We start from the raw sequence: 26,510 nt of genomic DNA, 5'->3' as shown, positions 1-26,510 counted from the left end.
CACACCTTAAATATATACAATTTCTGGCATTGAAAAAGCTGAGGAAAAAGAAAAGAGTGAAAATGTATATTGCAAACTCTAGAGCAACCTATATTTAGGTTGGAGGAGGGCACTGTGGGAGGAGTATAATAGGAAAACATCACTAATTAATTAAAATGAAAAGTTACAGTCTTCCAGAATGAAAGAAGGGAAAATACGAAAAGTAAAATGGCGATTAGTAGAAAAACAAGTAATAAATCAGAGTAGGGGGAAGCCACCAAATCCTCTACCCAAAGGTAACTTTATTTTTTCTCATGAACCTAAACACAAAGTTTAAGAGATCATAAAAATGACCAGCTATAGAAGTATCATGATAACAAGGAGATTAAAAATAAACAAAGAGGGGCTTCCCTGGTGGCACAGTGGTTGAGAGTCCGCCTGCCGATGCAGGGGACGCGGGTTCGTGCCCCGGTCCGGGAAGATCCCACATGCCACGGAGCGGCTGGGCCCGTGAGCCATGGCCGCTGAGCCTGCGCGTCCGGAGCCTGTGCTCCGCAACGGGAGAGGCCACAACAGTGAGAGGTCCGCGTACCGCAAAAAAATAAAATAAAATAAAATAAACAAAAAGAAAATGTGGGATTGTCATAAATAGGCGAGTCTGGAATATTAGTGAATAACATTTATTACTCCTGACAGTTACTGCTCAGTTTCATAACCCTAAATACATCTAACAGTCTTATCTTCAATATTCCAGTATTAAATAGAAAATTACTTCCACTTATTTAGTGCGGGGGAAAAAAGTCAATTACCAAATCTGAATTAGTTAATCTCAAAAAAAGTATTTTCCTACTTATTCAAAAGTAACTTTAAGCTACGGGATTTTCTTCCTTTCCTTAGCTTAAGAATATGACTTCATTGCTGGCATACCCTAAATAATGATTCATCACGAGGTGTTCACGCTGAACACACCCAATGTATGGAAAAAGAACAGCACCAAGTCTCAAGATTAGGCTGGGCCCCCTTTTCATCAGTAACCACATGAACTGGACCCAGTTACTCAGAGTTGGTAACTCAGAGATAGTAAGTATGAAAGTGCTTTGAAAACTACCAACTGCCATATAAATATTAGAGAGGTATAAATCAATGAAATGGATAGTAAATACCTGTACCAAGTTCTAATATTCACTGGTATGGGTGACTATCACTGTTAAATTATCTCTTTCCAGGAAGCCTAATGCTAATAGAAGAAAAATATCAGATAATTGAGATTTTTACATTATTGTCTTACATTTCATCTATAAAGGAGCTGCATATTTTAATCTTACTCTGAATTGCCAATTTTCTAAGAGTTCGGGGACTCTCAGGAGTAGAGTAAAATCGGACAAGAACGCCAAGAGAATTAATCAAGGGATAAATGGTATTTTGAATTTTAGATTATTACTCCACTGGTAAGTTATTCCATATGGACACTATAGAGTTTTCTACTATGCTGTTTTTTAAAGCAAAGAAAGAACAGTAATCAAGACAGTATGGTACTGGCACAAAAACAGAAATACAGATCAATGGAACAGGATAAAAAGCCCAGAGATAAACCCACGCACATATGGTCACCTTATTCTTGACAAAGGAGGCAAGAACATACAGTGGAGAAAAGACAGCCTCTTCAATAAGTGGTGCTGGGAAAACTGGACAGCTACATGTAAAAGAATGAAATTAGCACACTCCCTAACACCATACACAAAAATAAACTCAAAATGGGTTCAAGACCTAAATGTAAGGCCAGACACTATAAAACTCTTAGAGGAAAACAGAGGCAGAACACTCTATGACATAAATCACAGCAATCCTTTCTGACCCACCTCCTAGAGAAATGGAAATAAAAACAAAAATAAACAACTGGGACCTAGAAACTTAGAAGCTTTTGCACAGCAAGGGAAACCATAAACAAGACGAAAAGACAACCCTCAGAATGGGAGAAAATATTTGCAAATGAAGCAACTGACAAAGGATTAATCTCCAAAATATACAAGCAGCTCATGCAGCTCAATATCAAAAAAACAAACAACCCAATCCAAAAATGGGCAGAAGACCTAAATAGACATTTCTCCAAAGAAGATATACAGATTGCCAACAAACACATGAAAGGATGCTCAACATCACTAATCATTAGAGAAATGCAATTCCAGACTACAATGAGGTATCACGTCACACTGGTCAGAAGGGCCATCATCAAAAAATCTACAAACAATAAATGCTGGAGATGGTGTGGAGAAAAAGGGTACCCTCTTGCACTGTTGGTGGGAATGTAAATCGATACAACCACTATGGAGAACAGTACGGAGGTTCCTTAAAAAACTAAAAATAGAACTACTATATAACCCAGCAATCTCACTACTGGGCATATACCCTGAGAAAACCATAATTCCAAAAGAGTCATGTACCACAATGTTCATTGCAGCTCTATTTACAATAGCCAGGACATGGAGGCAACCTAAGTGTCCATCAACAGATGAATGGATAAAGAAGATGTTGCACATGTATACAACGGAATATTACTCAGCCATAAAAAGGAACGAAATTGAGTTATTTGTAGTGAGGTGGATGGACCTAGAGTCTGTCATACAGAGTGAAGTAAGTCAGAAAGAGAAAAACAAATACCGTACTCTAACACATATATATGCAATCTAAAAAAAAAAAAAAAAAAAGGTTATGAAGAACCTAGGGGCAAGACAGGAATAAAGACACGGATGTAGAGAATGGACTTGAGGACACGGGGAGGGGGAAGGGTAAGCTGGGACAAAGTGAGAGAGTGGCACGGACATATACACACTACCAAACATAAAACAGATAGCTAGTGGGAAGCAGCCACATAGCACAGGGAGATCACCTCGGTGCTTTGTGACCCCCTAGAGGGGTGGGATAGGGAGGGTGGGAGGAAGATGCAAGAGGGAGGGGATATGGGGATATATGTATATGTACAGCTGATTCACTTTGTTATAAAGCAGAAACTTTAAATAAATAAATAAAGCAAAGCAAGAAACTGGAAAAGTTTTCTTTAACCTTTTTCAACTGCGAGTCCATCTTCAGACACTCTTCCTTCTTCTGCTCCAAAGCAATTTCTAGTGTCTTAAGCCGTGAGTCCTTTTTCAGTCCTGCGGAAGCCAGGGAAGAAGCATGCTCTTTCAGATCCAAGAGTGAAGCCTAAAAGAAGCAACATACATCTAGAATAAATACTATTTATGAACAAAATGGAGATTTAAATTCTTAAATTTATTTTCCTGGTGGTTTGTCGTTTCTTTCCATTAGCATATACTGACATATTTCCATTTCAAGAACATGAAATACAGAACAGAAACATTAGCTCTGGCTTTCAAGTCCTAACTAAAACAAAATGAATTCCCAAGAAATACCAACTGAATAGTGATTTAAAGAGCTCTACCAATACATATCCGTTCCCACAAAATAAATGGAAGTAGATCAAGCTTTGTGAATGTAGGCAGTCAACCTTAGTAGCTACACTGACTTTTTTCTTCTCTTCTAATTTTGGAAGAAACATTCTATTAGAAACTTAAATTCCCATAAATTTTCCTAAAGATATTAGAAAGAAAACCCTGAGAATGTCCCTAAAGCTCATGATTATCTGATCACAAGGCATTAGGCATTTTTGCTATTTAGGTGACATCGACAAGATTCTTCAAAAGTAAAATCAAAGTATATTAAGTCACCTAATTGGTCAACAATCATTTAAGATTTCTCTCCCAATGTTAAGGTGATCGTTAAGAGCTGATGTAAACAGACTGTCCTCCTTGTGCATATTCCATTTGTCTATCAGCTTCCTCACCGTTAGCACAATATTTCTCCAAATGTAACTGGAGAAATACTGTTATTTGAGGATCTGTAAAATGTCATTAACAAGTAAGAAGCCAACTCATAACAGTTGGAAGAGGTAAGAGGTTAAGACTTAGGAAATAAATGATTTAAACTACTATATCTCTGCAAAGCTTCCTGAAATAATCCCTGCTATAAGAAGATTCTTTAAATCTTCCAACAGATTCTTTTTTTATATGCATTATGGAAACACCAACAACATATACACACAATGCACTGGCTAAGCAAACCAAATAATTCCATTTTGGTGATCTTGACCTCTTTCTCTGAGAGGTCGCCTTGCAATAGGCTGACTTTTTCTTTCAGGTCTTTAAGATCTTTTTTGTAGTTATCAATTTCCTCCTGCTTTTCTCGCTCATCTCGGTCCCGCTGGTCCTTTAAGCGTTCGATTGTCCGCTCCTGATAAGAGAGCACATCAATACATGAGAAAATTCCTTTCATACTTCTATCATATGACTGCAATTCAGCTTCTAGCTGATAAAATTTCACACTTCCATCCTCCATTCAAAAGACAGTGAAAGGTTGTTAATAATTTACCTTTTAAAGAATTCAACCTCCCAACCTATCTTGCCCTAACATACATCTGGTTTTGTTCTTTAGACTCCCCTAGGTTTCTTTTCCTATAACCTTAATTAGTATTAGATGTCCCTAAAGTATTCTTTTGGAATAATCTCATTTATTCAAATCCCAAGCAACAAAAAACTTATACATATACCCTAAGGACAATAAGTAGCAAATATTTCTTTTCTATATATAATTCACATGTTGCCTACAAAGCAATGGAAACAACTCACAACTCACACAGCAAAACGGAGAAGGTTGGAGAGATTATGATTTGTTGAGCTTAAAGCATAAAGAAGGATAAAGAAAAGAGAAACCATTAAAACTTCTGTCAACAGATACTCAGGAAGTTTGAAAGTTGAAGCAATTTAAGTGTATTTATGCGTATTATTTCTGAATATATTCGGGGATCAAGCCTTGATCACTGGGCAGGAAGCCTGAAACATTCTGAGTCCAAGAGGCTTAAGGAACAGTAACCCTATTCCCTAAAGAAAAAATAATAAGAAGGAGAAGAATCCAATTAAAATGCCCCACCAAGAGTCCTTAAACCTCCTCCAAGACACTAACACTTGTCATGTTGGGCCACTTCTTTATTTAGTCAACCATTCCTGAAAAAAACTAGGTTTGCTCATGAAGGCAAAATGAAGTGGCAAGGCCACAACTAGAGAAACAGCAAGTACACTGTATTAATAACTAAAACCCACGAATATATTAGATCCCAATGCAGCACAGTAAAAGAGAACTAATGTTGCCTCCTGATGGTCAGTGTCTGACATTCCCACATCACCGAATTCTTGCTGACCATACACATAAAAAGAAGATAGTAAACAGGGAGCACATGGCTGATTCTTTAGACACTTCAGCCACTGCCCTCCAGTACGGAATCCATCCTGCCTAGCAACAGATGCTTCAATTGGCAACAACAAAACGCATCTTCTTTCCCTGACACTGGGTACATCAGCAACAGCACAGGCAGCTCTTTTCCCTTTTGCCAAAGCGACTTCTTCTGTCTTCTCTATCAAGTCTCATCACTAAAGTGACTTTCAGATTAATGAGAAAGCAGAAGAAATGTGTCTGTGAGGATTCTGGGCCAGTCACCCACCTTCTCGGCAAGGGCCTCCTCCAAAGTAGTCAAGGCGGTGTCAGTGTTGGTGGTGTCAGCCTGCAAGGATTTGACTCGCTCCTTCAAGCTGCTCATCTGCTTTTCCTTATCTCTAAGTTGCTCTTGGAGATTTTCAATCTGAGTTGTGCACACACATTTAAGGGGGGGGGGAAGGAAATTAAGAGAAATACAGTCACAATAAAAATCATTTTAAGTTGGAAACAGGTAGATCAGGGTTGTCAGTGTGTGCTCTGTAGAAATAATTCAACCCTAAGGGTCTTAGAACTTCATGCAAAGCTTTTTTTTTTTTTTTTTTTTTTTTTTTTTATAAATAATACACAATGTATTTATTTATTTATTTATGGCTGTGTTGGGTCTTCATTTCTGTGCATGGGCTTTCTCTAGTTGTGGCAAGTGGGGGTCACTCTTCATCGCGGTGCGCAGGCCTCTCACTATCGCGGCCTCTGTTGTTGCGGAGCACAGGCTCCAGACGCGCAGGCTCAGTAATTGTGGCTCACGGGCCCAGTTGCTCCATGGCATGTGGGATTTTCCCAGACCAGGGCTCGAACCTGTGTTGTCTGCATTGGCAGGCAGATTCTCAACCACTGCGCCACCAGGGAAGCCCCATGCAAAGCTTTAAACTGAGAATTTATAGCCAGAAGAAAGAAAAGACATACACATGGGTATGGTCATACATGCAGAGTCATAAATCTCTATAAAGAAATAAGGAAAGTAGCTAGGGAGAAAAGACCCAACATATAGGGATGGGGATAAAGGGTCTTAAGACCTACAGAGAGGAAAGCCATGAGAAACTGGATTACTTCCAAACCAACAGTGCAAATGCCCAGAGAGATTCCTTTAAAAAATGCTGAGGGAGGACAGCAAATTGAACAGCTGTACGCTAAGAAAAACAAATCAGCTGTAAAAAGGAAAAACTGTTCTTAAATGCTAGTGTTCAAGTTAGGTTTTTATATCATCTTTTATTTGAACAGCAAGCATTTTCAATGAAATTTATTATCATAGTTATTCATTCCTTTATATACACTAGTACGCATTCATTTACTCAAAAAACTATTGGTGAATTCTCTATTATAGGCCAGGCACTAGTGACACAAAAGAAAATGAACAGACCCATTTTCATTGTAAGATGGGAAGGGGACTTTATGTAGCTGAATCCAAGCTATGGATGGCCTTCCATGCCATCCTAACGAGCACACATTTTACTCTAGACAGATGGGAACTATCAGGGACTTTTAAGCAAAGAAATGGTCCGGTCAGTTCTGTATTTCAGACTGATAATTCTGACAGCTGTGGAGAAGATATTCAGTATCTATGGGGAGTTACGTAGAGACATGGAAACAGCTAGGAGATCGTATCAATTCAGGTAAGAGAGTTTGGAAACTAAATGAGCTAAGAGAGATGGAAAATAGGGGATGGGTTTGTGAAACAGTGTGGAAACAGCATATTATCACTAGGGAGACTCCCGTACACACAATGAAAAATAGTAAGCAAAAATATGGAGGAACTGTAGAGAGATATTCTTAATAAGCAAAAGGAAAATAAGTAAGACAACTATTCTGAAACTCACAAACTTCATTCTTTCATTCAGCTACGTGCTAGGCAGTTTTCTAGGTGTTGAGGATACAGAATTAATCCAAACAGACAAAAATCCCTACCCTCAAAGAGCTTAATCCTAATATGGTAGACAAGGAATGAACGAATGAAATGAACATAGTATGTAGGATGGTGATAAGTCCTATGGAGAAAAATGAAGCAGGAGAATATAATATCATCATCTACTCTTGAACTAGCTGGTTTATTTCACATGGCTTTCAAAAAGCAACATAAACGTTATCTGCTTTGGGACGACTTTCTTGCTCTTACCTCCGTGACAATAAGATGGCCACAGTCTGTATGCCATCACACATGAACAAAGTATTGACCTATATACATACATATACACACCTCCCATTCTTTTCTCTATCTATACATTTGTCTCCAATCTTCCATCCATCTATACATTACAACACGAATCTCCAACCACATTGTTATTACTCATTCTCTACACATCTCCACAAATGGATCTTACTCCTCTACCCCAGCTTTGTATCTTCATATCTGGCACACATCAGGTCTATAATAAATATTGGTTTATTAGTCAGTAAATAATACATAAGCTTGGACTTCTATAAACTGTATTTAGGCATACACATAAACTTCTGCCAAGAAAAGAACTACAAAAGAACCTAAATCCAACCTTCAAATAATTCCTGCATCAATCAGACCCTTCCAAGGGGAAGAAAAAAAGGTCCCTCTCTACAGTCCATGAGAATTCCACAGCAGAGCAAATAAGCTAAGCGAAAGGATTCAGTAAACTCAGAATAGGGAACCATGAGTACTGTAAGGCTTGGATTTTCACTCTTTAACAAAGGAAGAATCCTAGAGGTGAACCACTGAAATTGGCTCCAGTCTTTTCTATGCCAATAAAGTCCAAAGCATACTGTGAGAGAAAAGACGATCACATATGAAAAGCATTAGTTTCCTTTAGTTTAATCAGACACTCCTATTGGAATCTCATATGGATCAATACTTAGGTAAACTCACAACCACTAAAGAGATTTAGCCACTTAAAAATCTAGTACTCTATAACATACAGAAGGGAGTGCCCTGGTGTTTACATGTTTAACCAGCTGTGCAGGTCATCTTAGTTGCTGACATATAAACCTTATACAAAAAAAAAAAAGATATGATCATTCTGTTGATTAGACTTTTTTTTACCAAGAAAGAGCAGTACAGCCACCCTTTTTAAAAAATAAAATTTCATAGAACCAAGTTTTACATACAAGAAAACAGAGATTTGTTTTATGAGCCCACCTAATATACAAACAGCCCTTACATGCACAATTAGGATTATACCCTTCTTTCTCCTTCATCATCAGCATCTAAGAAAAAATTAAGAGGTTAACTGTTAACAATTCCACTTGTATAATTTGTATGTAGTCCAACTATTAAAGGGATCCATTATTCTTTGCCAGCAAAAACAAAAACAAAAAAACAGACCAACAAACAGAAAGACTTTTCCTGATATACTCAGGTGCAGAAGCTGCTAAACCAGGTAAAATCCCCATTAACAAGTTCTCCCTAAGCTACTTTCTTATCCAATTACCCAGCTGTCTAAACTGTTGAGTTGGAGGGGAGGAAGACGATGCCTATTCCTGGAGAGCAGAAATTGCCATTCCACGGTGAAGAAAGGGCAGCGCTCACTAGAGCTGTCTCCTTTGGGCAAGCTGCTGTCGGCAAGGAAGACCTGCAGTAGATGCAGATATGTGCAAACCAGCTGCAAGAGCATTAACCCAAAAGAGGCTCTGTGTGGTGTGTGGGAGGATGGGTGTCTGCAAAGCACTTTCCGTTTACCCAGCATCATGATGGACAGCAGCTGAATCCTACTGAAAACTCCTTTTATATAGCCTCACTTTGGTTGTGACTCAAAATCGTGATTTTGTGATCAAGGCTCTCTGGGTTCAGACACGTTGCTAACCAAGGGGTGTATGAATGCTATCATATTAATCTTGCCATTATTCTCTTCTTTTAACTAATCCAATATAGAGGCTGTGAAAACTGTTCACCCTAATAGTCCCATACCACACCATTTCAGTATTTACTATGCAATTTCTATAAAATATATAGTGGAAATCCCATTCTATACCAAGTTCAATTATCCACAGGACCTAAAATATACCATTTACAAAAGCTTTGAATATAACAGCTAAGAGAAAAACTGGATCAGTTATACACATACTTGACTATTAATGATAAAGATGACTGTTTCAGAATCATGCTACGTGGAAAAATACTCCTTTAAATATGCTCAGAATATATACCCCAAAAAAAGAGGAAAACTTTCCATTTTGTAGAAACAGAGACCGCAGAATCCCTAAAATGGCAATATGATAAAAACAACAAGAAATTACTCGTGATGGGGGTGGTGGAGGAGGCGGAGGCAGTGGCGACACGAGGGGCCACTAACACTTACAGAGAGTGTGGTATGTGTCAGGCACTGTTTTCAGAAATCTATGTATAACAGCTACTGAAGCTCTACCACAAGACTATAATTATTAGGCAATCTAGCTCCAGAATTGTACTCTTAATCACTGTGCTATAAATAATATGTTCTATGATGGGGGGAAAAAAGAAAGAAGAATCACACAAAGATGTCTCAAGCATTTTCCATAAACGATTCCTTGTTATTAAGTAGTGTTTATCAATAAACACAATGTTATTACTACAGTCACATATGAAAATATTCCCCCCTACAGAAGCAAAGAAGGAAGGGTGGAGCATCTTCCATGTACTTCCGTGTACAGTCAAACATAACACAGTAAAGCTGGTGGGCAGAACCAAAGGCACTTGATATCAGGATCAATATCATGATAGTATTAGGACAGTCTGTTTAGCCTTTCAAGGGGTAGAAGGAGGCTAGTTTATTTATACACACGGACTAAGGAGCACTTAACAATAGCTAAAAAAGCTTTTCTTCTTTTACTTTAATACCTTATACTTAATAACATTGAAAATTAATAAAAAATTGTTGCAGAAAATGATGTATTTTATAATTCTATGCGCTCTTCCTACTTTATGCATAACCGATCTATATTAAGAAGAAATCATTAAGCAGCTATTAACATGTATTCAATTTCTGCATGAGTAAAACTGTGTATAGATCGAAGGAATTGGTGTTTATTCTATATATGTGTCCCTGGCGATAAATAGGGAGGGGGAGGGTCAATCAGGTTTACACATACAGCCTAAAATCATAGAGAAGAACTTAAGAGTGAAGAATTCAAGAAGGAAACACTTTTTAAATAACTATTTAGAGAAAGAAGGTGTTTTCCTCTCTAATTAGAGTATAACTCTGTTAACTGGGCTAGAAAGAAAATAGAAATAATTATTACATTATATAGAGCCTTTCTTCTCGTACAATTTTTATTTTACAAAGAGAGAAAAACTGATGAAAGAGGAGGAAGACTAATGCAGAATGCATGCTGCACGTGAATCCATCAAATCTGCACACCAGCTCCACACTGGCACAGATTTCTTAACATCTTTTGTTTTGGTTTTTATCAGCATTGCCAGTTGTCAGAAACTATCATGGTTCAACGTGGGTGATTTATTCCTAGTCAAGTGGAACTGATTACTCTGCTGCTGAGGCCCTAATCACTGAGCAAACGTAGAAGGGACTTCCTACAGGATGTAGTTATAAGGACAAGAAATCCCAAAATACTTCTTGCAGTCACCTAGCTACTTGGAACATCATTTAAAGGAAAGAATTTTTTTGATGATGCCTCCACACTTGTTCTAAGCAGCCATCAGTGTCAAATGTATTGTGGAAAGCAAGTTACTCAGAAAGGCTCTGACCTTTACCTTCTTGGTTAATAATACCTCTCAGTATCAGTGGTAAAAGTACAGTCTGGATGAACTGGTCATAATCAGCTGGCAAAAGAGATCTACAGTAATCAGTGGAATCTAAAGGGGAAAAATTCACTAAGTCCCCTGATCTACGCAATTGTTTGTCTACCATCCTGCAGGCCTGTGAAATGTACTAACAAGGCACAACTATACCAAAATGATCAGGGTTTGCCCAGACTGTACTGGCCTCTAAATTTTACTTGTCCAGTTATGTGTTTCCAATGATTAGAGGATACAAGAGTTAACAAAGTCATGTGGAACTCTAAGCAGTGTTTTAAACACAATTTAGGTTGTTAAAACTCCCATATCTATATTCTCAATTACTGTTTAGGGTCTTTAATAAGCCCAGCAAAGATTCTGGCTGACAACCAATTATTTCTTTGGTTGAGTTTCCCTCCCAATTGTGCTATTCTCTCATCATACAAGCAATGGACGGATTACCGTGATGAATAAATAGCTAGCTATGTCCCACAGGGCAAGTCACTTGTTCTTTCTAATTACTTACCTACAAGACAAAGACCACTAATATTCCTTTCAATTCTAAAATGCAACTGTATTCTTACGATGGGAAAGACGAGAACATTTAAAAAGTAATAAACTTCAGCAGAGTACTACTGTACTTTATCTTAAAAACTGTTCAAATTGAACTATACAGGAAGTATAGGTATGACCTTCAGGAAAACACAGAGTCCATTGCCCTGGTTAGATTTTATTAATTGCTGGGAGGGAAAGTAAGTTCCTTGATAGACTTGCTCATGGTACAGATAATAGAACTAGGGACCTCTTGAATTAAAATAACTGGATAGTATGAAGCAAAAGCTGGTGAGACCAAAGGTCACTGCTAGTCAAGATCTGCTTGGTAGACAATTAAGGAAATGGCTCAAATACTTTTTTTTATATCTGGCAGGCATATATAAAAACTTGACGGATATTCATATGCTAAAATTGCTCAAAAACAAAAAAAAGAGGATCCATAAATCTATAGTGGCTATGCTTTTGAGGAAGCAGCAATGATGAGACTGTACTTAGGACCTCAATTCACGTCTATACAAATGGCATCCCTTGAAGTTGTACAATAACAACAGATAGAACACTCTTAGATCTAATAGTTCACTACATTTTAGTGATGAAAGAACTCAGTATTTTAAAGTAACTAATTAAAGCAGACACACTAGGCTTAGTTTCTGCTCATCCCCCCCACAAAGAACCACTATTCTTTGTATTACTTATTACCAGTAACAAAGTTGGGAAAAATCAAGTACATAACAATAGAAGGCTAGCTAAATTAAATATGCTCTATCAACCATTACAGTTCGTATACTTGATGATTAATTAAGGATATGCAAACTTCTTTACTATATAATATTACATGAAAATGAAAAGTTATCAAAATGTACAATAGTATCCCAATTTGAAGGAAAAGTTTATTTTTACATAGAATTTTCCTTGTTATACCTTTTCCACATTTTTGAAATATTCAGAATGGACATACATCATTTCAATGATAATGACAAAAGCAATAATTTTCTAACTCCCATCTGAGAAATCTTAGGATTTACAAGAAATATGATTAGGATGATGATAAGAGAGATTCTCCTAACATATGCACTTACCAACATGGGAAATCTCTAGGGGTTTCTGTGGGACATGTGAGCATTTCTATTTAACCCACACCTTCCACAGGTGCATACTGTGGGACCAAACCAAGCTGTCGGAGACTTGGGGGGTTTTCCGCAATGCCAAAGAAAGACTGAGAGATGACAAATGAATCCAGAGAAACCAAGACATTCAAAACCTATTTGAAATATAAGGTCCAAAGGAAACAGCAATAGGATGCTTCACATATTTTAAGTCTAAATTCAAGTTCATCTCACTAAATTTTTATTTTAGCCAGGCCTACTTTTATGGCCTGAAGTAAGCTAACTTGTACTAAAAGTCAATCCTAGTGTGAGAAGGCTGGGTTTCCCAAGAAGCAGAACTTGAGACAGATTTTACTGTTCAAGAAATTAGAGGGTGCTCTTGGGATCAATACCAGTGGAAAGGAAGTGGAGGGTGGGTGGGGGAGCATGATGGTACAGAGGGAGAAATTAGGCTTCCATGAAGTCCCAAAGGATTCAGACAACCCCATGGGGAGCTCTGAATCTGTGATGACCTTTCAGAGTTGCCCCAAGTCAGGGCAATGGATTCAAGCCCTTGTACCCTACAAGGATCAATCACTGGGTACCAATGGGAAGGGGTGTGGCCTTGTACAAGGTAGGTCTCTTTAGCCAAGGCAATCTCCACAGGGGATACTTCCAGCACCTGGGGGAATACATCCTTCAGCCCTCAGGGGGGATCTGGGTCACTCATCACAGCATCCATTATACCCAGCAGCTATGTATGCTCTTTCTAGTTAAATAATATTTAACATGAAATTGTAATTGCCCTCAAGTTATGCTGTATTTGAACCACATACATAATTTTATGGCTTTGTAAAACCTAGAGACCCTTGTATCCCAACTTGATTGTTTCACCAATGGTGGGCATTTTGAAGCAGGAGTTCGGGGATGGCCTTTAAGGTGTGTCTGACATCCCAGTCCACACAAATGAGCCATGTGCATTTTTACATGAAGAGCACCCGCAGCTTTCATCAGATTGTCAAAAGGGTAGGAGAAAAGTAAAAAGTCATTAATTAGTGGCATTCTTTTCAAATACCCACAATATTTTCTAAAACGAATAGCCACATCACTTAAAATTGCTTGCTTAGCTGTTTTACAAAGATACTGTGTTACCAAATTTGCTGTGTAGGAGTCTGGCCTGGTTGGGATGCAGGGAGAATAGATCCAAACAACGGTTCCTCACCTATATGCAATGGAAGCCCAAGAATCTTATTAAATTTAGTGAATTCTCCTTGGTCAACTTGAATGATTTGTCTAATCTGAAAAACCCCCGTAGGAAAAAAAAGTGTCAGGAGAAAAAAGTAAGGAGGTCTGGCAATTACAGGAAGATACAACAGATAAAGGACAAAATACATGTGTGATGCTGGAAGCTGTTTTCTGGTGAGCGCGCACACGTCGGTGTGGCAGAGAGAGGGGCACAAAAAGCTACTTCAGCAAAGTCTGACTTAATAACTTCTTCAGGAGGTTAATTATTCCAACTTCTCAACTGGAGCTGACAGGCACCGAGGCGTCTATCCAAACAGGCATTCCCACAGGTGAGAATGCAATGCAAGTTAATTCATGCCAAATTATAAGCAGTTTTAAGCAGAAGAAAATATTAACTGTGCTTCAAAACTTTGATCAAGCATTTTTTTTCCCAAATCCTTTGCCCCCTTCTAGATACTTATCTATGTAATATTTATACTGTGACAAGTTCCTACTACAGGGTCTCCTGAGAGACTACTAAGAACAACCTTTGTCCCAAAAGGAATCTGACCCTTCCATATTGACTTGTTAATTACTATTTTTCAAGTTTAAAATATGTTTTCAGTCAAAACAGAAGTCAGGGTGCTCCAAACTAGAGCTTGCAAGACTCTGAGAATATTAATATGGCGTACGATCAATAGAAAATGGACACATTACATAAATCCTCAAATTATTCATGAAGCTACTTAAAAGTCCAAAGAAATGATGTTTTAATAAAAGTCAAAATTATTTCTGTGTTGTACAAAGCACTACACTATGAGCCTTTGAGTGCTTCTTGTTCATATTATACCCTAGCACTTGAAAATAAGGCATTTATCCAAAGGCTATGTTCTCTCAGGTCCATTCCTATTGCCTCCATGATAATGGTGGTAGAACAAGGTTCTACATCTCTCCAGGTGAAAAATACAAAAGGCTCTTTAAAAACACATCCACTCTTATCCCAGGAATGCCAGATTGATCCACCATACAAAAATCAATCAATATAATGTACCATATTAATAAAGAACAGAAACCACATGATCATCCCAATAGCTACAGAAAAAGCATTTGACAAAATCCAGCACCTCTTCATGATTAAAAAACACTCAATAAACTCGGAATAGAAGGGAACTTCCTCAACTGGATAAAAGGCATCTGTAAAAAACCCAGTTAACATCACACTTAAGGTGAAAAATGAAAACCTTTCCCCTAAGATAAAGAACAAGACAAGGATGTCCACTCTCACCACCTCTATTCATCATTATACTGGACAATTAGGGCAGGGCAATTAGGGAAGAAAAAGAAATAAAAGGCAGCCACATTGGAAAGAAAAGGTACAGCTACCTCTATTTGCAGATGGCATTATCTTATACATAGAAAATACTAAAGAATCCACTAAAACACCATTAAAGATAATAAACCAATTTAGCCAAATTTCAAAACCCAAGACCAATAAACAAAAATCATTTGTATGTCTTTACACTAAAAATAAATAATCTAAAAATGAAGTAAAGAAAATTCCATTTACAACAGCATCAAAAATAATAAAATATTTAGGAATAAATTTAAAGAAGTACAAGGCTTGTAAACTGAAAACTACAAAATATCAATGAAAGAAACTAAAAACAACCTAAGTAAGTTAAAAGACATCCTGTGTTGATCAACTGAAAGACCTGATGTTGCAGGGGGCTTACTTCTTTTTTTGGACTCCCAAAAGCCAAAACGATCTTGAAAAGGAACAAAGGTAGAGAATTCACAGTGTCCAATAACAAAGCCTACGACAAAGCTACAGTAACCAAGACAGACATATAAATTGATGGAACAGAACTTAAAGTTCAGAAATGAACATGTGTGTCTATGTACAACTGATTTTTAGCAATGGTCCCAAGACCATTCAGTGGAAAAAGAACAGTCTTTTCAACAAATGGTGCTGGGACAAATGGATATCCACATGCAAAATAATGAAGTTGGATCCCGACCTTATACCATATACAAAAATTAACTTGGAATGGACCAAAGACCTAAATGTAAAAGCTAAAACTATAAAACTCTTAGAAGAAAACACAGGAGGAAATCTTTGTGACCTTCAATTAGGCAATGGTTTCTTAGATATGATGTCAAAAACATAAGCAACTAAGGAAAAAACAGATAAACTGGACTTCATCAAATTTAAAACTTTTGTGCATCAAAGGATGCTATCAAGACAGTGAAGAGATAACCCAGAGAATGGGAGAAATATTTGCAAATCACTTATCTGATATGGATGGAATCTCCCGAATAAAGACTTTCTAGAACTCAACAATAAAAAGACAAATAACTCAATTTAAAAATGGGCAAAGGATCTGAATAGACATTTCTCCAAAGAAGATACACAGATGGCCAGCAATTACGTGAAAAGACATTCAACATCATTAGTCATTATGGAAATACAAGTCAAAACCACAACAACATACCACTGCACACCCATTAGAATGGCTATTTGAAAAAGAAAAATAACTAGTGTTGGCAGAAATGTAAAATGGTTCAGCCGCTTTAGAAAGTTTAGCAGTTCCTCAAAAAGTTACAGGTAAAGTTAACATCAATTCCATTCCAAGATATAAACTCAAGAGAAATGAAAAACATATGTTCATACAAAAACTTGTACATAGATGTAACATAATCATTATTCAAGTGGAAACCACCCAAACGTCCAGAAACTGATGAATGGATAAAAAAAAAAGTGCTATATTCATTACAATGGAATATTATTCAGCCATAAAAAGGAATAAAGTACTGACACTTGCTACAACATAATGAACCTTGAAAACATTAAGTTAACGAAGCAAGACATAAAAAGCTACATATTATATGATTACATTTATATCTAGAATAGGCAAATTGATAAAGACAAAAAGCAGGTAGTGGTTGCAGAGTATAGGGGTTGTGACAGGTATGGGTTTCTTTTTAGGGTCATGAAAATGTTCTGGAACTGGACAAAAGTGATGGTTGCACAACCTTGTAAATATACCAAAAACAACTGAACTATATAGTTTCAATTAGTAAAGTTTACGGTATGTGAATTATATCTCAATTAGGGAGGAAAAAAAGCATCAATCCAATTAACCCCATGGTGCTAGCTTTAAAAGTCAAGGTTCCCCCTCCCCCCCTCCACCCAGGGGTTTTTACAACCAAAAAATGTTTCTAGACCTTGTACAATGCCCCTTTTGAGACAAAACTGTCCCTCCCTTCCCAGTTAAGAAACACAGATATAAATGGAATGAAACTGTAATCTATTAATTTCAAGTGTCAATCTTTAAAAAGCATAGTTTCTGTGACAGAATAAGAAAATAGAAAAAAAAAAAAAAGTCAAGGTTCCCAATATCCATCAATGAAGCATGAAACTACTCTAGTACTGAGATTTATCTGGCATTATTCCCCAAATAACACAAATACAGATAACAGTTTAGTCAAGTTTCTCTGTTCTTAATGGACTTAAAAATTCTCTTGCAATCACTGTGTCATCCATGCACATAGTCTGACGCGCAACTAGATGGCGTCTCTTCCACGTTAGATCACTCATACGCAAAAGTTTTCATCTAGACAGTTGTGCTGCTCACCTATGATGATCTCCAAATTAAATACGTAGCATTAATTCACCTTCTGCTGTCAGCCTGCCCTTTCTGCACACCTTATTCCTCTGTACCCTTTTCCTATCAATTATTTTCATACCCAGTGATAATGCCTCAACTGGGTAAAACAATTTAAAACTGTTTAGAATTCCTTCTGGTTTGAAGTGACTTCTGTTGACAGCAATGGATGATAGTAGACGTCCTATGAATAAGAGATTAAAACACTGAGCAAAGAAACAAAGAAACAAAAAAACACTGAGCAGAACATGGAAATACACAAAAAAGTCATACGACAACAGAAAAGAATGTGAGAGCTTTATTACCATACCGCACAAACAAAATCTCACCCTCATATTCTCAATCCTTTATCCAACATTTTTATTCAACTGGAGCAGATATTTTGCACAGACGGCCGCAACAATGTCTCCGACTTTACGGCTCTTCTGTAAGTGGCTTTGCCACTCCTCCAGTAAGATGTGGAGCATTTTTCTTGACGCTCCCGCCACCAAATCAAGTTAGGTCCTATGACTACTGTGACCAAAAGAGTACAGACAAAAGGAATCCCCTGCTGCTTCCAAACCAGCTCCTAGCGTAACCCTTAACTGGCCACAGTAGACACGTAGCCAGAGGCCAAGGAATAGCCAGGCAGGATGTACACAAATGAAGCAACCATCCTGGTAGTGGGTCACTCAGCTGCAGACACCCGCAGCTGTCACCAAACAAATCAGGGACAAACTACGGAAGAGAGCCCTTCCTGAATTCCTGATTCACAAGTAAAATGACTGTTTACTCCACTAAGCTTCAGCGATAGTTTATTATGCAGCGAGAGGTTCTCCTCTAGCCTTGATAGCCTTGTCTATCTTTACAAGGCTATTGCTCTTTCTGTTTTAATCACTGGTATCGAAAGTGTATTGTTTCTAGATAATCAGAAGATAGGGATGAGGCATGTTGTGTTTTCTTTTATTGTTTTTATTTTTTGGAGAGGGGTGTTCTGGAAGAGGAGGGATGGTGAGGAGGAACATATAATGAAAAGATATTTTGTAACGAAGCGAACTAAGATCCTCCCTTTTTTAGGGACTAATTCTTCAATCATTGTAAGATGCCACTTATATAATACCAGCATCATTTAAAAACAGTTATCTACTGACAAATGGAAGTTAAATCAGACTTTGCAAGTTCAACTACCTACCCTCCTTAAGGTTTACTTGAAAAAGTGAGGGGAAAAAAGTTATATAAAGCAAAGTAAATCCACATGGAGCATATTCCCCAGCAGAAATGTTATCATCAATCAGACTTCATTTACTATGCATTGTTTTTTCAATAAAATATTTCAAGAATTTAGCTATACATATTTTCCACTGAGGAAAAAATTTTTTAATTAAACTGAATTCTATTAAAAAATAATAAAGAAAGAAAGAAAAGGGATAATTCTAATGCCTTTAGTATATTAAGTTTCCAACTTAAAATCCAATTAGGGCCTGACCTGCTCTTCCTCCAACTTAGCTTCATTAACAGCTGGCATGTGATTTAAAAATAATATTTAAAAAACACTACAATTAATCCTTATTAAAAATAAAAGCACAATTTTAAAAATATTAATTTTCTCAGAATTAGTAAATATTGTTTTCAATGATAAAATATATTCTTTCCATTTTATGATATGGAAAAAGTGAAGAAACTAACATGTCCTTAAGTCAAGACTACAGCAAGCAAATAGAGTATATAAAGAACCTATTCTTTCTGACTTCCTATGGGAAACAAAATAACAGGAGACTTAAAGAACCAATCTAGAACCACAGAAAGGGAAAACTTTCTGATTCAATTATCAGTTAGCTTTCTGCTACTGATAAATCTAAACTCTAAATACCAAAGCCTAGGAAACTGGAGATGCAGGCAAGGTGAAATAAAGAGAAGTTACAGAGGCATAGAAGGGGAAGATGATAACGTCTGCGTCAGCAAATTGAACTCCAAGCTACATTACCATTTATAATCAATCAGGCAAGAAGCTGTACAATTTTAACACAGATTTTGAATGCAGCTCAGATTCAAATGCTCAATTACATTTTCCAGGTCAGTGATTTATTATAAAGATAAGAAATTTACTGTAACACAAAACTACTTTAAACCATAGGGGAGAGCCCTGGAAAGGAGAGGCCACTGCTAATCCCATTGTACTGCATGCTTGGCCATCTGCTATTGTCTCATTTCATTCTCTGAGCACAGGGCTATCCCTGTGCGTACAAATACATAACACTACCTAGGAAGCTGGAAGGCTATGGGCAGGCAGTGGTGGCCCAGTCAGAGCCAAAATCGGTCCAGAGTATGTGATTCACAATCCAGCCATTATCAAAGCTGCTACTATTTTTAGAAAACAAGGACTTTTAATGCATATTTAATATGCCAAAGTAATACACTGTTTCCTGGTATTCTCCTTAAATATTAAAATAGTTAAATATTACTTAAATTTACAATTATAAGTATTATTTGTGAGAAAAATGATAGAGAATGCAGATGCCAAGAACAAGGAAAGGATGAAAGCAGAGTTACCATCTGCTCTTCCTTACGGAATAAGTGTCTAAATCAAGAAGCAAAATAGGGACCTCCCTGGTGGCGTAGTGGTTAAGAATCCGCCTGCCAATGCAGAGGACACGGGTTCAAGCCCCGGGAAGATCCCACGTGCCGCGGAGCAAATAAGCCCATGCACCACAACTACTGAGCCTGCGTGCCACAACTACTGAAGCCCGCGAGCCTAGAGCCCATGCTCCGCAACGAGAGAAGCCACTGCAATGAGAAGCCCACGTACCGCAATGAAGAGTAGTCCCCGCTCGCTGCAACTAGAGAAAGCCTGCACGTAGCAATGAAGACCCAACGCAGCCAAAAATAAAGTAATTAAAAAAAAAAAAGAAGAAGCAAAGTAGGTTAAGTGTTGCATAGAATTAAGACATGTCTCCAGGGACTTCCCTCGTGGTCCAGTGGTAAAGAATCCGCCTTACAATGCAGGGGATGCTGGGTCGATCCCTGGTCAGGGAACTAAGATCCCACATGCCGCAGGGGCAGCTAAGCCCATGCGCCACAACTGCTGAGCCCGCGTGCCACAAACTATAGAGCCCACGAGCTCTGGAACCTGCGCGCCACAACTACAGAGCCCATGCACCTTGGAGCCTGCACACCACAGCCAGAGAAGAGAAAACCTGCCGCCACAACTACAGAGAAGCCCACGTGCTGCAACAAAAGACCCTGCGTGCCTCAATGAAGATCCCGCATGCTGCACCTAAGTCCTGATGCAGCCAAAAGTAAATTTAATTAATTAAAAAATAAATAACATATGTCTCCAGGGAAATCTCAAGTTCCACCTGTAAGGTTATACTTCAGTATACCACGGCAGGTAAATTTCTAAAGTTTCTGATGGAAAATCTTCAGGGCCAGGGGAAAGAAAAATTGAATTCTATTTATTAGTTTCTAAATAAACTAACAGGACAATAAAGATGAGTACATTCTCTGAAAACCTTCTCATTATGTAAGAAATGGGAATAATTTTCCCAGAGACCAGGTAATATGAGAGATCATAATAAGAAAGAAAAGGCAGTGAGAGACGAAGCTCTACCAGAAATTTTTAGGAATCCGTATTACAAATGTATGAAGTACAGAGGTGAAATTCCAGGCCGTGACCCTCTGGAAAGGACACTATTCCCCTTTTTCATTCACACCGCTCTCTCAGCTTGGGACGTCTTACCCCTTCCCCATCTGCCTAGCAAACTTTCACACACCTTTCAAGACTCGACTGCTAAGACTTCTTTTAAACTCCTTTCACACAAGGTCGAATCTGGAATGCCTTGCTTGTGCCCACTGTACACCATTTGTATGTTAACTTCTTTAACTGCTACAACCCTGAGACTCTGAGAGCAGAAACGATCCTGTCTGTGTACTTAGCACAGTGCCAGGTGCACAGCAGAAGGCAATGTTGACTGCGTGAATGAGACAGCTGAGGACGCCTGGGAAGACTGGGACGCCCACAGGAACATAAAGTGACTGTGAAACTATAAATGTACTCAGTAAGGGGGGAAAGGAGAGAAGCCAAGAAGATTCCAGTGTATACAAATAGACACGCTGCTTAGAAAGCTAGGCCAACATATACATCATCAAGTGGCTCACATGACGCTAAGAAGGAATTATACAAAATGATAATGAGTCCAATGGACTCAGATTTTCAAGACAGATTTCTTCTGGATGAAGAACAGAGGAGAAAATGGATTTACAAAGGAACTGTACTGTATAGCACAGGGAACTCTGCTCGATATTCTGTAATAACCTACATGGGAAAAGAACTTGAAAAAGAATAGATACATGTATATGTGTAACTGAGTCACTTTGCTGTACACCTGAAACTAACACAACACTGTAAATCAACTATACTCCAATATGAAATAAAAATTTTTAAAAAATAAAAAATAAATTAGACCTGCAAACAAACTGGGATTACCAAAAAAAAAAAAAAAAAATCCTACAGACAACAAAAGGAGGTCTTAGAATTGTTTGGATAAACATATCAATCTGATAGTTTTCTTACAATATACCACGAAAGCCTTTTCTGGGCCTATGCAACATTTTATCACCTACACGGACGTATAAAGAATATATTCATGGGCATCACTGGTGGCGCAGTGGTTAAGAATCCACCTGCTAATGCAGGGGACACGGGTTTGAGCCCTGGTCTGGGAAGATCCCACATGCCGCGGAGCAACTAAACCTGTGTGCCACAACTACTGAGCCTGTGCTCTAGAGCCTGCGAGCCACAACTACTGAGCCCACGCTCTACAGCCTGCGAGCCACAACTACTGAGCCCGCGTGCTGCAACTACTGAAGGCTGCATGCCACAAATACTGAAGCCCGTGTGCCTAAAGCCCGTGCTCCACAAGAGAAGCCACGCAATGAGAAGCCTGTGCACAACAACAAAGAGTAGCCCCGCTCGCCGCAACTAGAGAAAGCCCACACGCAGCAACAAAGACCCAACACAGCCAAAAATAAATAAATAAATTTACTTTTTTTAAAAAAAGAATATATTCATAAGGGTTGAACGCATAAAACTGAAGGAGATAAATAGACTAAATAAATCAAGTTTCAAAAGATTCTCAAAGATTAGAATCATTGGCTGAATTTAGCAAAGTAAAATGTAATAAGAATAAACAATATTAACACCTATTAATATATGCACGGTATATAACACTCCATGGGTTTCAAGGTGCTTTTATACACATTACATCATTTAACAACCCCCCCCCAAAGTAACTATTATACCCTGTCTACAGATGAGGAAACTGAGGGTTAGTGCGTTTTCCTAATACCACATTTCAGGGAGGGCCAAGAACAGGACATTGATCACTTCTAATCATCTCTCTTGCAACTAGATTCAAAATTCCAAAGAGTACAAGTATGGAGGAAAAAGGAGTGTAGAAAAACAACGGCCATCAGAAAAATTAATCAGGGCAAGTAAGAATAATGGGAGGAACAGCAATATTTCACTGAGGAAAATAAGATTTGGGGGCTGTCAAATATAGCTCCCAATATCTAAAAAATCACCCTGCTGAAGGAGGATTACACTTGTTCAATACGGCCCAAGTAAATGTTAACCAGCAAATACAATAAGTAGCCAAATTCTGGTTCAAGGAAAGAGGGTCAAAACTGTCCAAGCCATTTATTCATCTTCATTGGACATGTCTGACCATAAACTGAATAAATCCATTTGCCAGACTCTGTAGGAAATTTTAATCAAACGAACAGCTGGGCTTTATCAAATGAGACTCTACATCTGCACCAGACATTGTTTCAAAATATACAAATAAACTTCTAGAGAAAGGTGGTTCTAATTTCACAATTATATAATTAGGAATAAATTTAAAGTAAAACATAGGAAAAATTCTTTCTCAATGAAGATAGATACGTAGGTACAGAGAAGGTTTTTTCTAGGCATTTTTATTATTCATATCCAAACAAGGAAACATATAAAGTATATAATAAGCACCCGTGTACCAGCAATGCAAATTAAACGGAAGTAAATCTGCCTCCGGGTTATTTAAATATATTTCAAATATAAAGATATACCTATATGTTATGAAGTACGTTAAATTACACACAAACGCATTACCCACCATAAGAATGAGAATTACCTAAAGATACTCATATATTCTTCCTTATCCCAACCCTCTTCCCTTCCCTACCTCCAGAAGAAATAACTTTGCTGAATTTTTATCCTAAATATTCCCTTGCCCTAAAACGAAAAGAATAATATATTCCACTGTGTGACTATACCACAACTTACTAACTCAATCATTCTGTCAATAAACATTTGCAAAGTGTTTCCTCAGTTCTGTTTTGCTTTTTACCATAATCCAAACAAGGTTACTATGAGCATTCTTACATACATCCTGGAGTTCATCTAAAGTATATGTATCTGGCAGGGTACCCTTATGTTTAGTAAGCGCTTTCCAAAATAGTTGTACCTATTTAAAAACCCAACAGCACTGTGTGAGAAATTCAGTTGCCATATTTACCAACACCTGATACTGTCAGACTTCTTAATTTTTGCCAACACAGCTTACAACATTAAGTATAAAATGGTTTCTTAATCTGGTCTTATTTTACATTCTACTGATTACAGTGAGGGTACATAACTTTTCATATTTATTTGCCATGTGTATTTCCTCTTATATAAGTTTAATTAACACATACACAGGTTGTACAAAAACATGCAACCTGACCTAAGATATGGGTGCATGCATAAACACCAAAGCAAGCATTTATTTCTGGGAGAGAATGGAGGGGAATACTCTCAAGAAAAGATATGCCAAAGAACTTTGACTCTGTTTGAAATTTTACTTCCCAAGTTGAGTAATTACCATTACTTATTATGTTTTTCTCTATGCTTTTTGAATCTCACAAATAATTAAATTATAAAATGTAAAAAGATAATATAAATGCATGGTCAACAAGCAAGCACCCAGCGGACTTCCCTGGCTGTCCAGTGGTTAAGACTATGCTTTCCAATGCAGGACGTACAGGTTCAATCCCTGGTCAGGGAGCTAAAATCCCACATGCCTCGTGGCCAAAAAACCAAAACATCAAACAGAAGCAATACTGTAACAAATTCAATAAAGACTTTAAAAATGGTCCACATCAAAAAAAAAAAAAATCTTAAATAAAAAGGTACACTTAAAAAAAAAAAAAAACAAGCAATCACCCAGGACCACTCTTGAAAAAGTGTTCAAAGGAGTTCTTGGGGAACCAAGAACTAAATGAAATGTAAACCTTGGGAACAGGTAAGCCATGGTGCTACAAACAGTGGTAAACATTAAATTCACTTAAACACAGAAATAAAGGCTAAACAACCTGAATCACGATTACAGAAAAAACTTTTTCCCCTTCCAAAACCAACACAATGTAAATATGAAAAGTATTGTGGACTCAGCAAAAGACAACAAAGCTTACCAACAAAAATCAGGAAGGGGGATTATAAACAAACTAAGTGTTTTTCATAAAAAGCAGTCAAAGAAACAGAGGCAGATAAATGGAACAGACCAGAAACAGGCCCAGATTTAAACAATTTATTTTTGGCATTTCAAATCAGGAGGAAAAAGGTAGATTATTTAATAAATATTATAATGATGACTGGCCACATATAAGAAGAAAAAGCTGAATCATTAAAGCCAATATATAAATTTTATAAAACAATTTTTAGGTATAAAGAAAAAAGAAACTTTAAATGTACCAGAAGAAAGCATGCGTGAATTACTTAAAAACCTTGGTGGGCATAAGGACTTTCTGAGCATGACCGAAAACTGAGAGGACACAGAGGAAAGGACAACTAAATTTGACACATAAATTCTAAAACAAATACCATAAAGGAAGTAAAAAAGAAAATTACAAACAAGAAAATATATTTGTAAAACATGAAGAAAGAGGCCAATGCACTTACTAGGGAACCCCTATAAATCAATAAGGGAAAAAAATAAACCATCTAATAGAAAAATGTAGAAATGACATGAATATGTAGCTTCAAAACGAAGAAAACCCTATGAAAAACTGCTCAACATGCACTCAAATTTAAATAAATATTAAACAAGAAAGTAGATATTTCTGGAACTTCCCTGGTGGTGCAGTGTTTAAGAATCCACCTGCCAATGCAGGAGACACGGGTTCGAGCCCTGTTCTGGGAAGATCCCACATGCCGCGGAGCAACTAAGCCTGTGTGCCACAACGACTGAGCCTGCGCTCTAGAGCCCACAAGCCACAACTACTGAGGCTGCATGCCACAACTACTGAAGCCCGTGCTCCTAGAGCCTGTGCCCTGCAACGAGAAGCCACCGCAATGAGAAGCCCGTGCACTGCAACAAAGGGTAGCCCCTGATCACCGCAACTAGAGAAAGCCCGCACACAGCAACAAAGACCCAATGCAGCCAAAAGAAAAAAAAAAAAAAAAAAAACAATGAGAAGCCTGTGCACCGCAACGAAGAGCAGCCCCTGCTCGCTGCAACTAGAGAAAACCCACGCACAGCAACAAAGACCCAACGCAGCCATAAATAAATAAATAAATAAATAAATAAATAAATAAATAAATAAATAAATGGGGGCGGGGGGAGAGAGAGAGGAAGGAAGGAAGGAAGGAAGGAAGGAAGGAAGAAAGGAAGAGGGAGGGAGGGAGGGAGGGAGGGAAGGACGGAGGAAGGAAGGAAGGAAGGAAGGAAGGAAGAAAGAAGATATTTTTAAATTATCTACCAGGTCACTGGAAATTTTTTAAGGTTTGGCAACAAACGTCTGATGAAGCTGTGCAGAAACTCATCTTACTATATAAAAGCACAAGCTTTTTAGAGAACTGGGCATCCATCAATTTTTTTAGATGCATACAATATCAATTCATGAATGAGGTATGTTTATGTCATTAATTGTTATGCTACTATAACAAATATATAAACAAGAAAAAAACCCTATAAATATCTACTTATACAGCTATAGGACATCAGTTAATTATGG

The 26,510-nt window shown here is 37.7% G+C and overlaps 1 protein-coding gene across 4 annotated transcripts in view; it reads right to left on the bottom strand.

The window, feature by feature from the left end:
* Positions 1 to 26,510, bottom strand: part of ERC1 (ELKS/RAB6-interacting/CAST family member 1) — a 393,512-nt gene that overhangs the window by 242,468 nt on the left and 124,534 nt on the right. For all 4 annotated transcript variants that reach the window (XM_007469475.1, XM_007469478.1, XM_007469476.1 and 1 more), the window contains 3 exons: positions 5,531 to 5,668; positions 4,126 to 4,266; positions 3,040 to 3,180 (listed from right to left, as the gene is read on the bottom strand). In XM_007469475.1, the coding sequence (XP_007469537.1) occupies positions 3,040 to 3,180; positions 4,126 to 4,266; positions 5,531 to 5,668 (420 nt within the window). The remainder of the gene's footprint in view (positions 1 to 3,039; positions 3,181 to 4,125; positions 4,267 to 5,530; positions 5,669 to 26,510) is intronic.

This window comes from Lipotes vexillifer, unplaced genomic scaffold (assembly GCF_000442215.2).
Source record: "Lipotes vexillifer unplaced genomic scaffold, Lipotes_vexillifer_v1.1 scaffold395, whole genome shotgun sequence".
In the NCBI taxonomy this organism is placed as follows: Eukaryota; Metazoa; Chordata; class Mammalia; order Artiodactyla; family Lipotidae; genus Lipotes; species Lipotes vexillifer.
The sequence above is the reverse complement of the archived record's forward strand: the minus strand, read 5'-3'. Positions and strand labels throughout refer to the sequence as shown.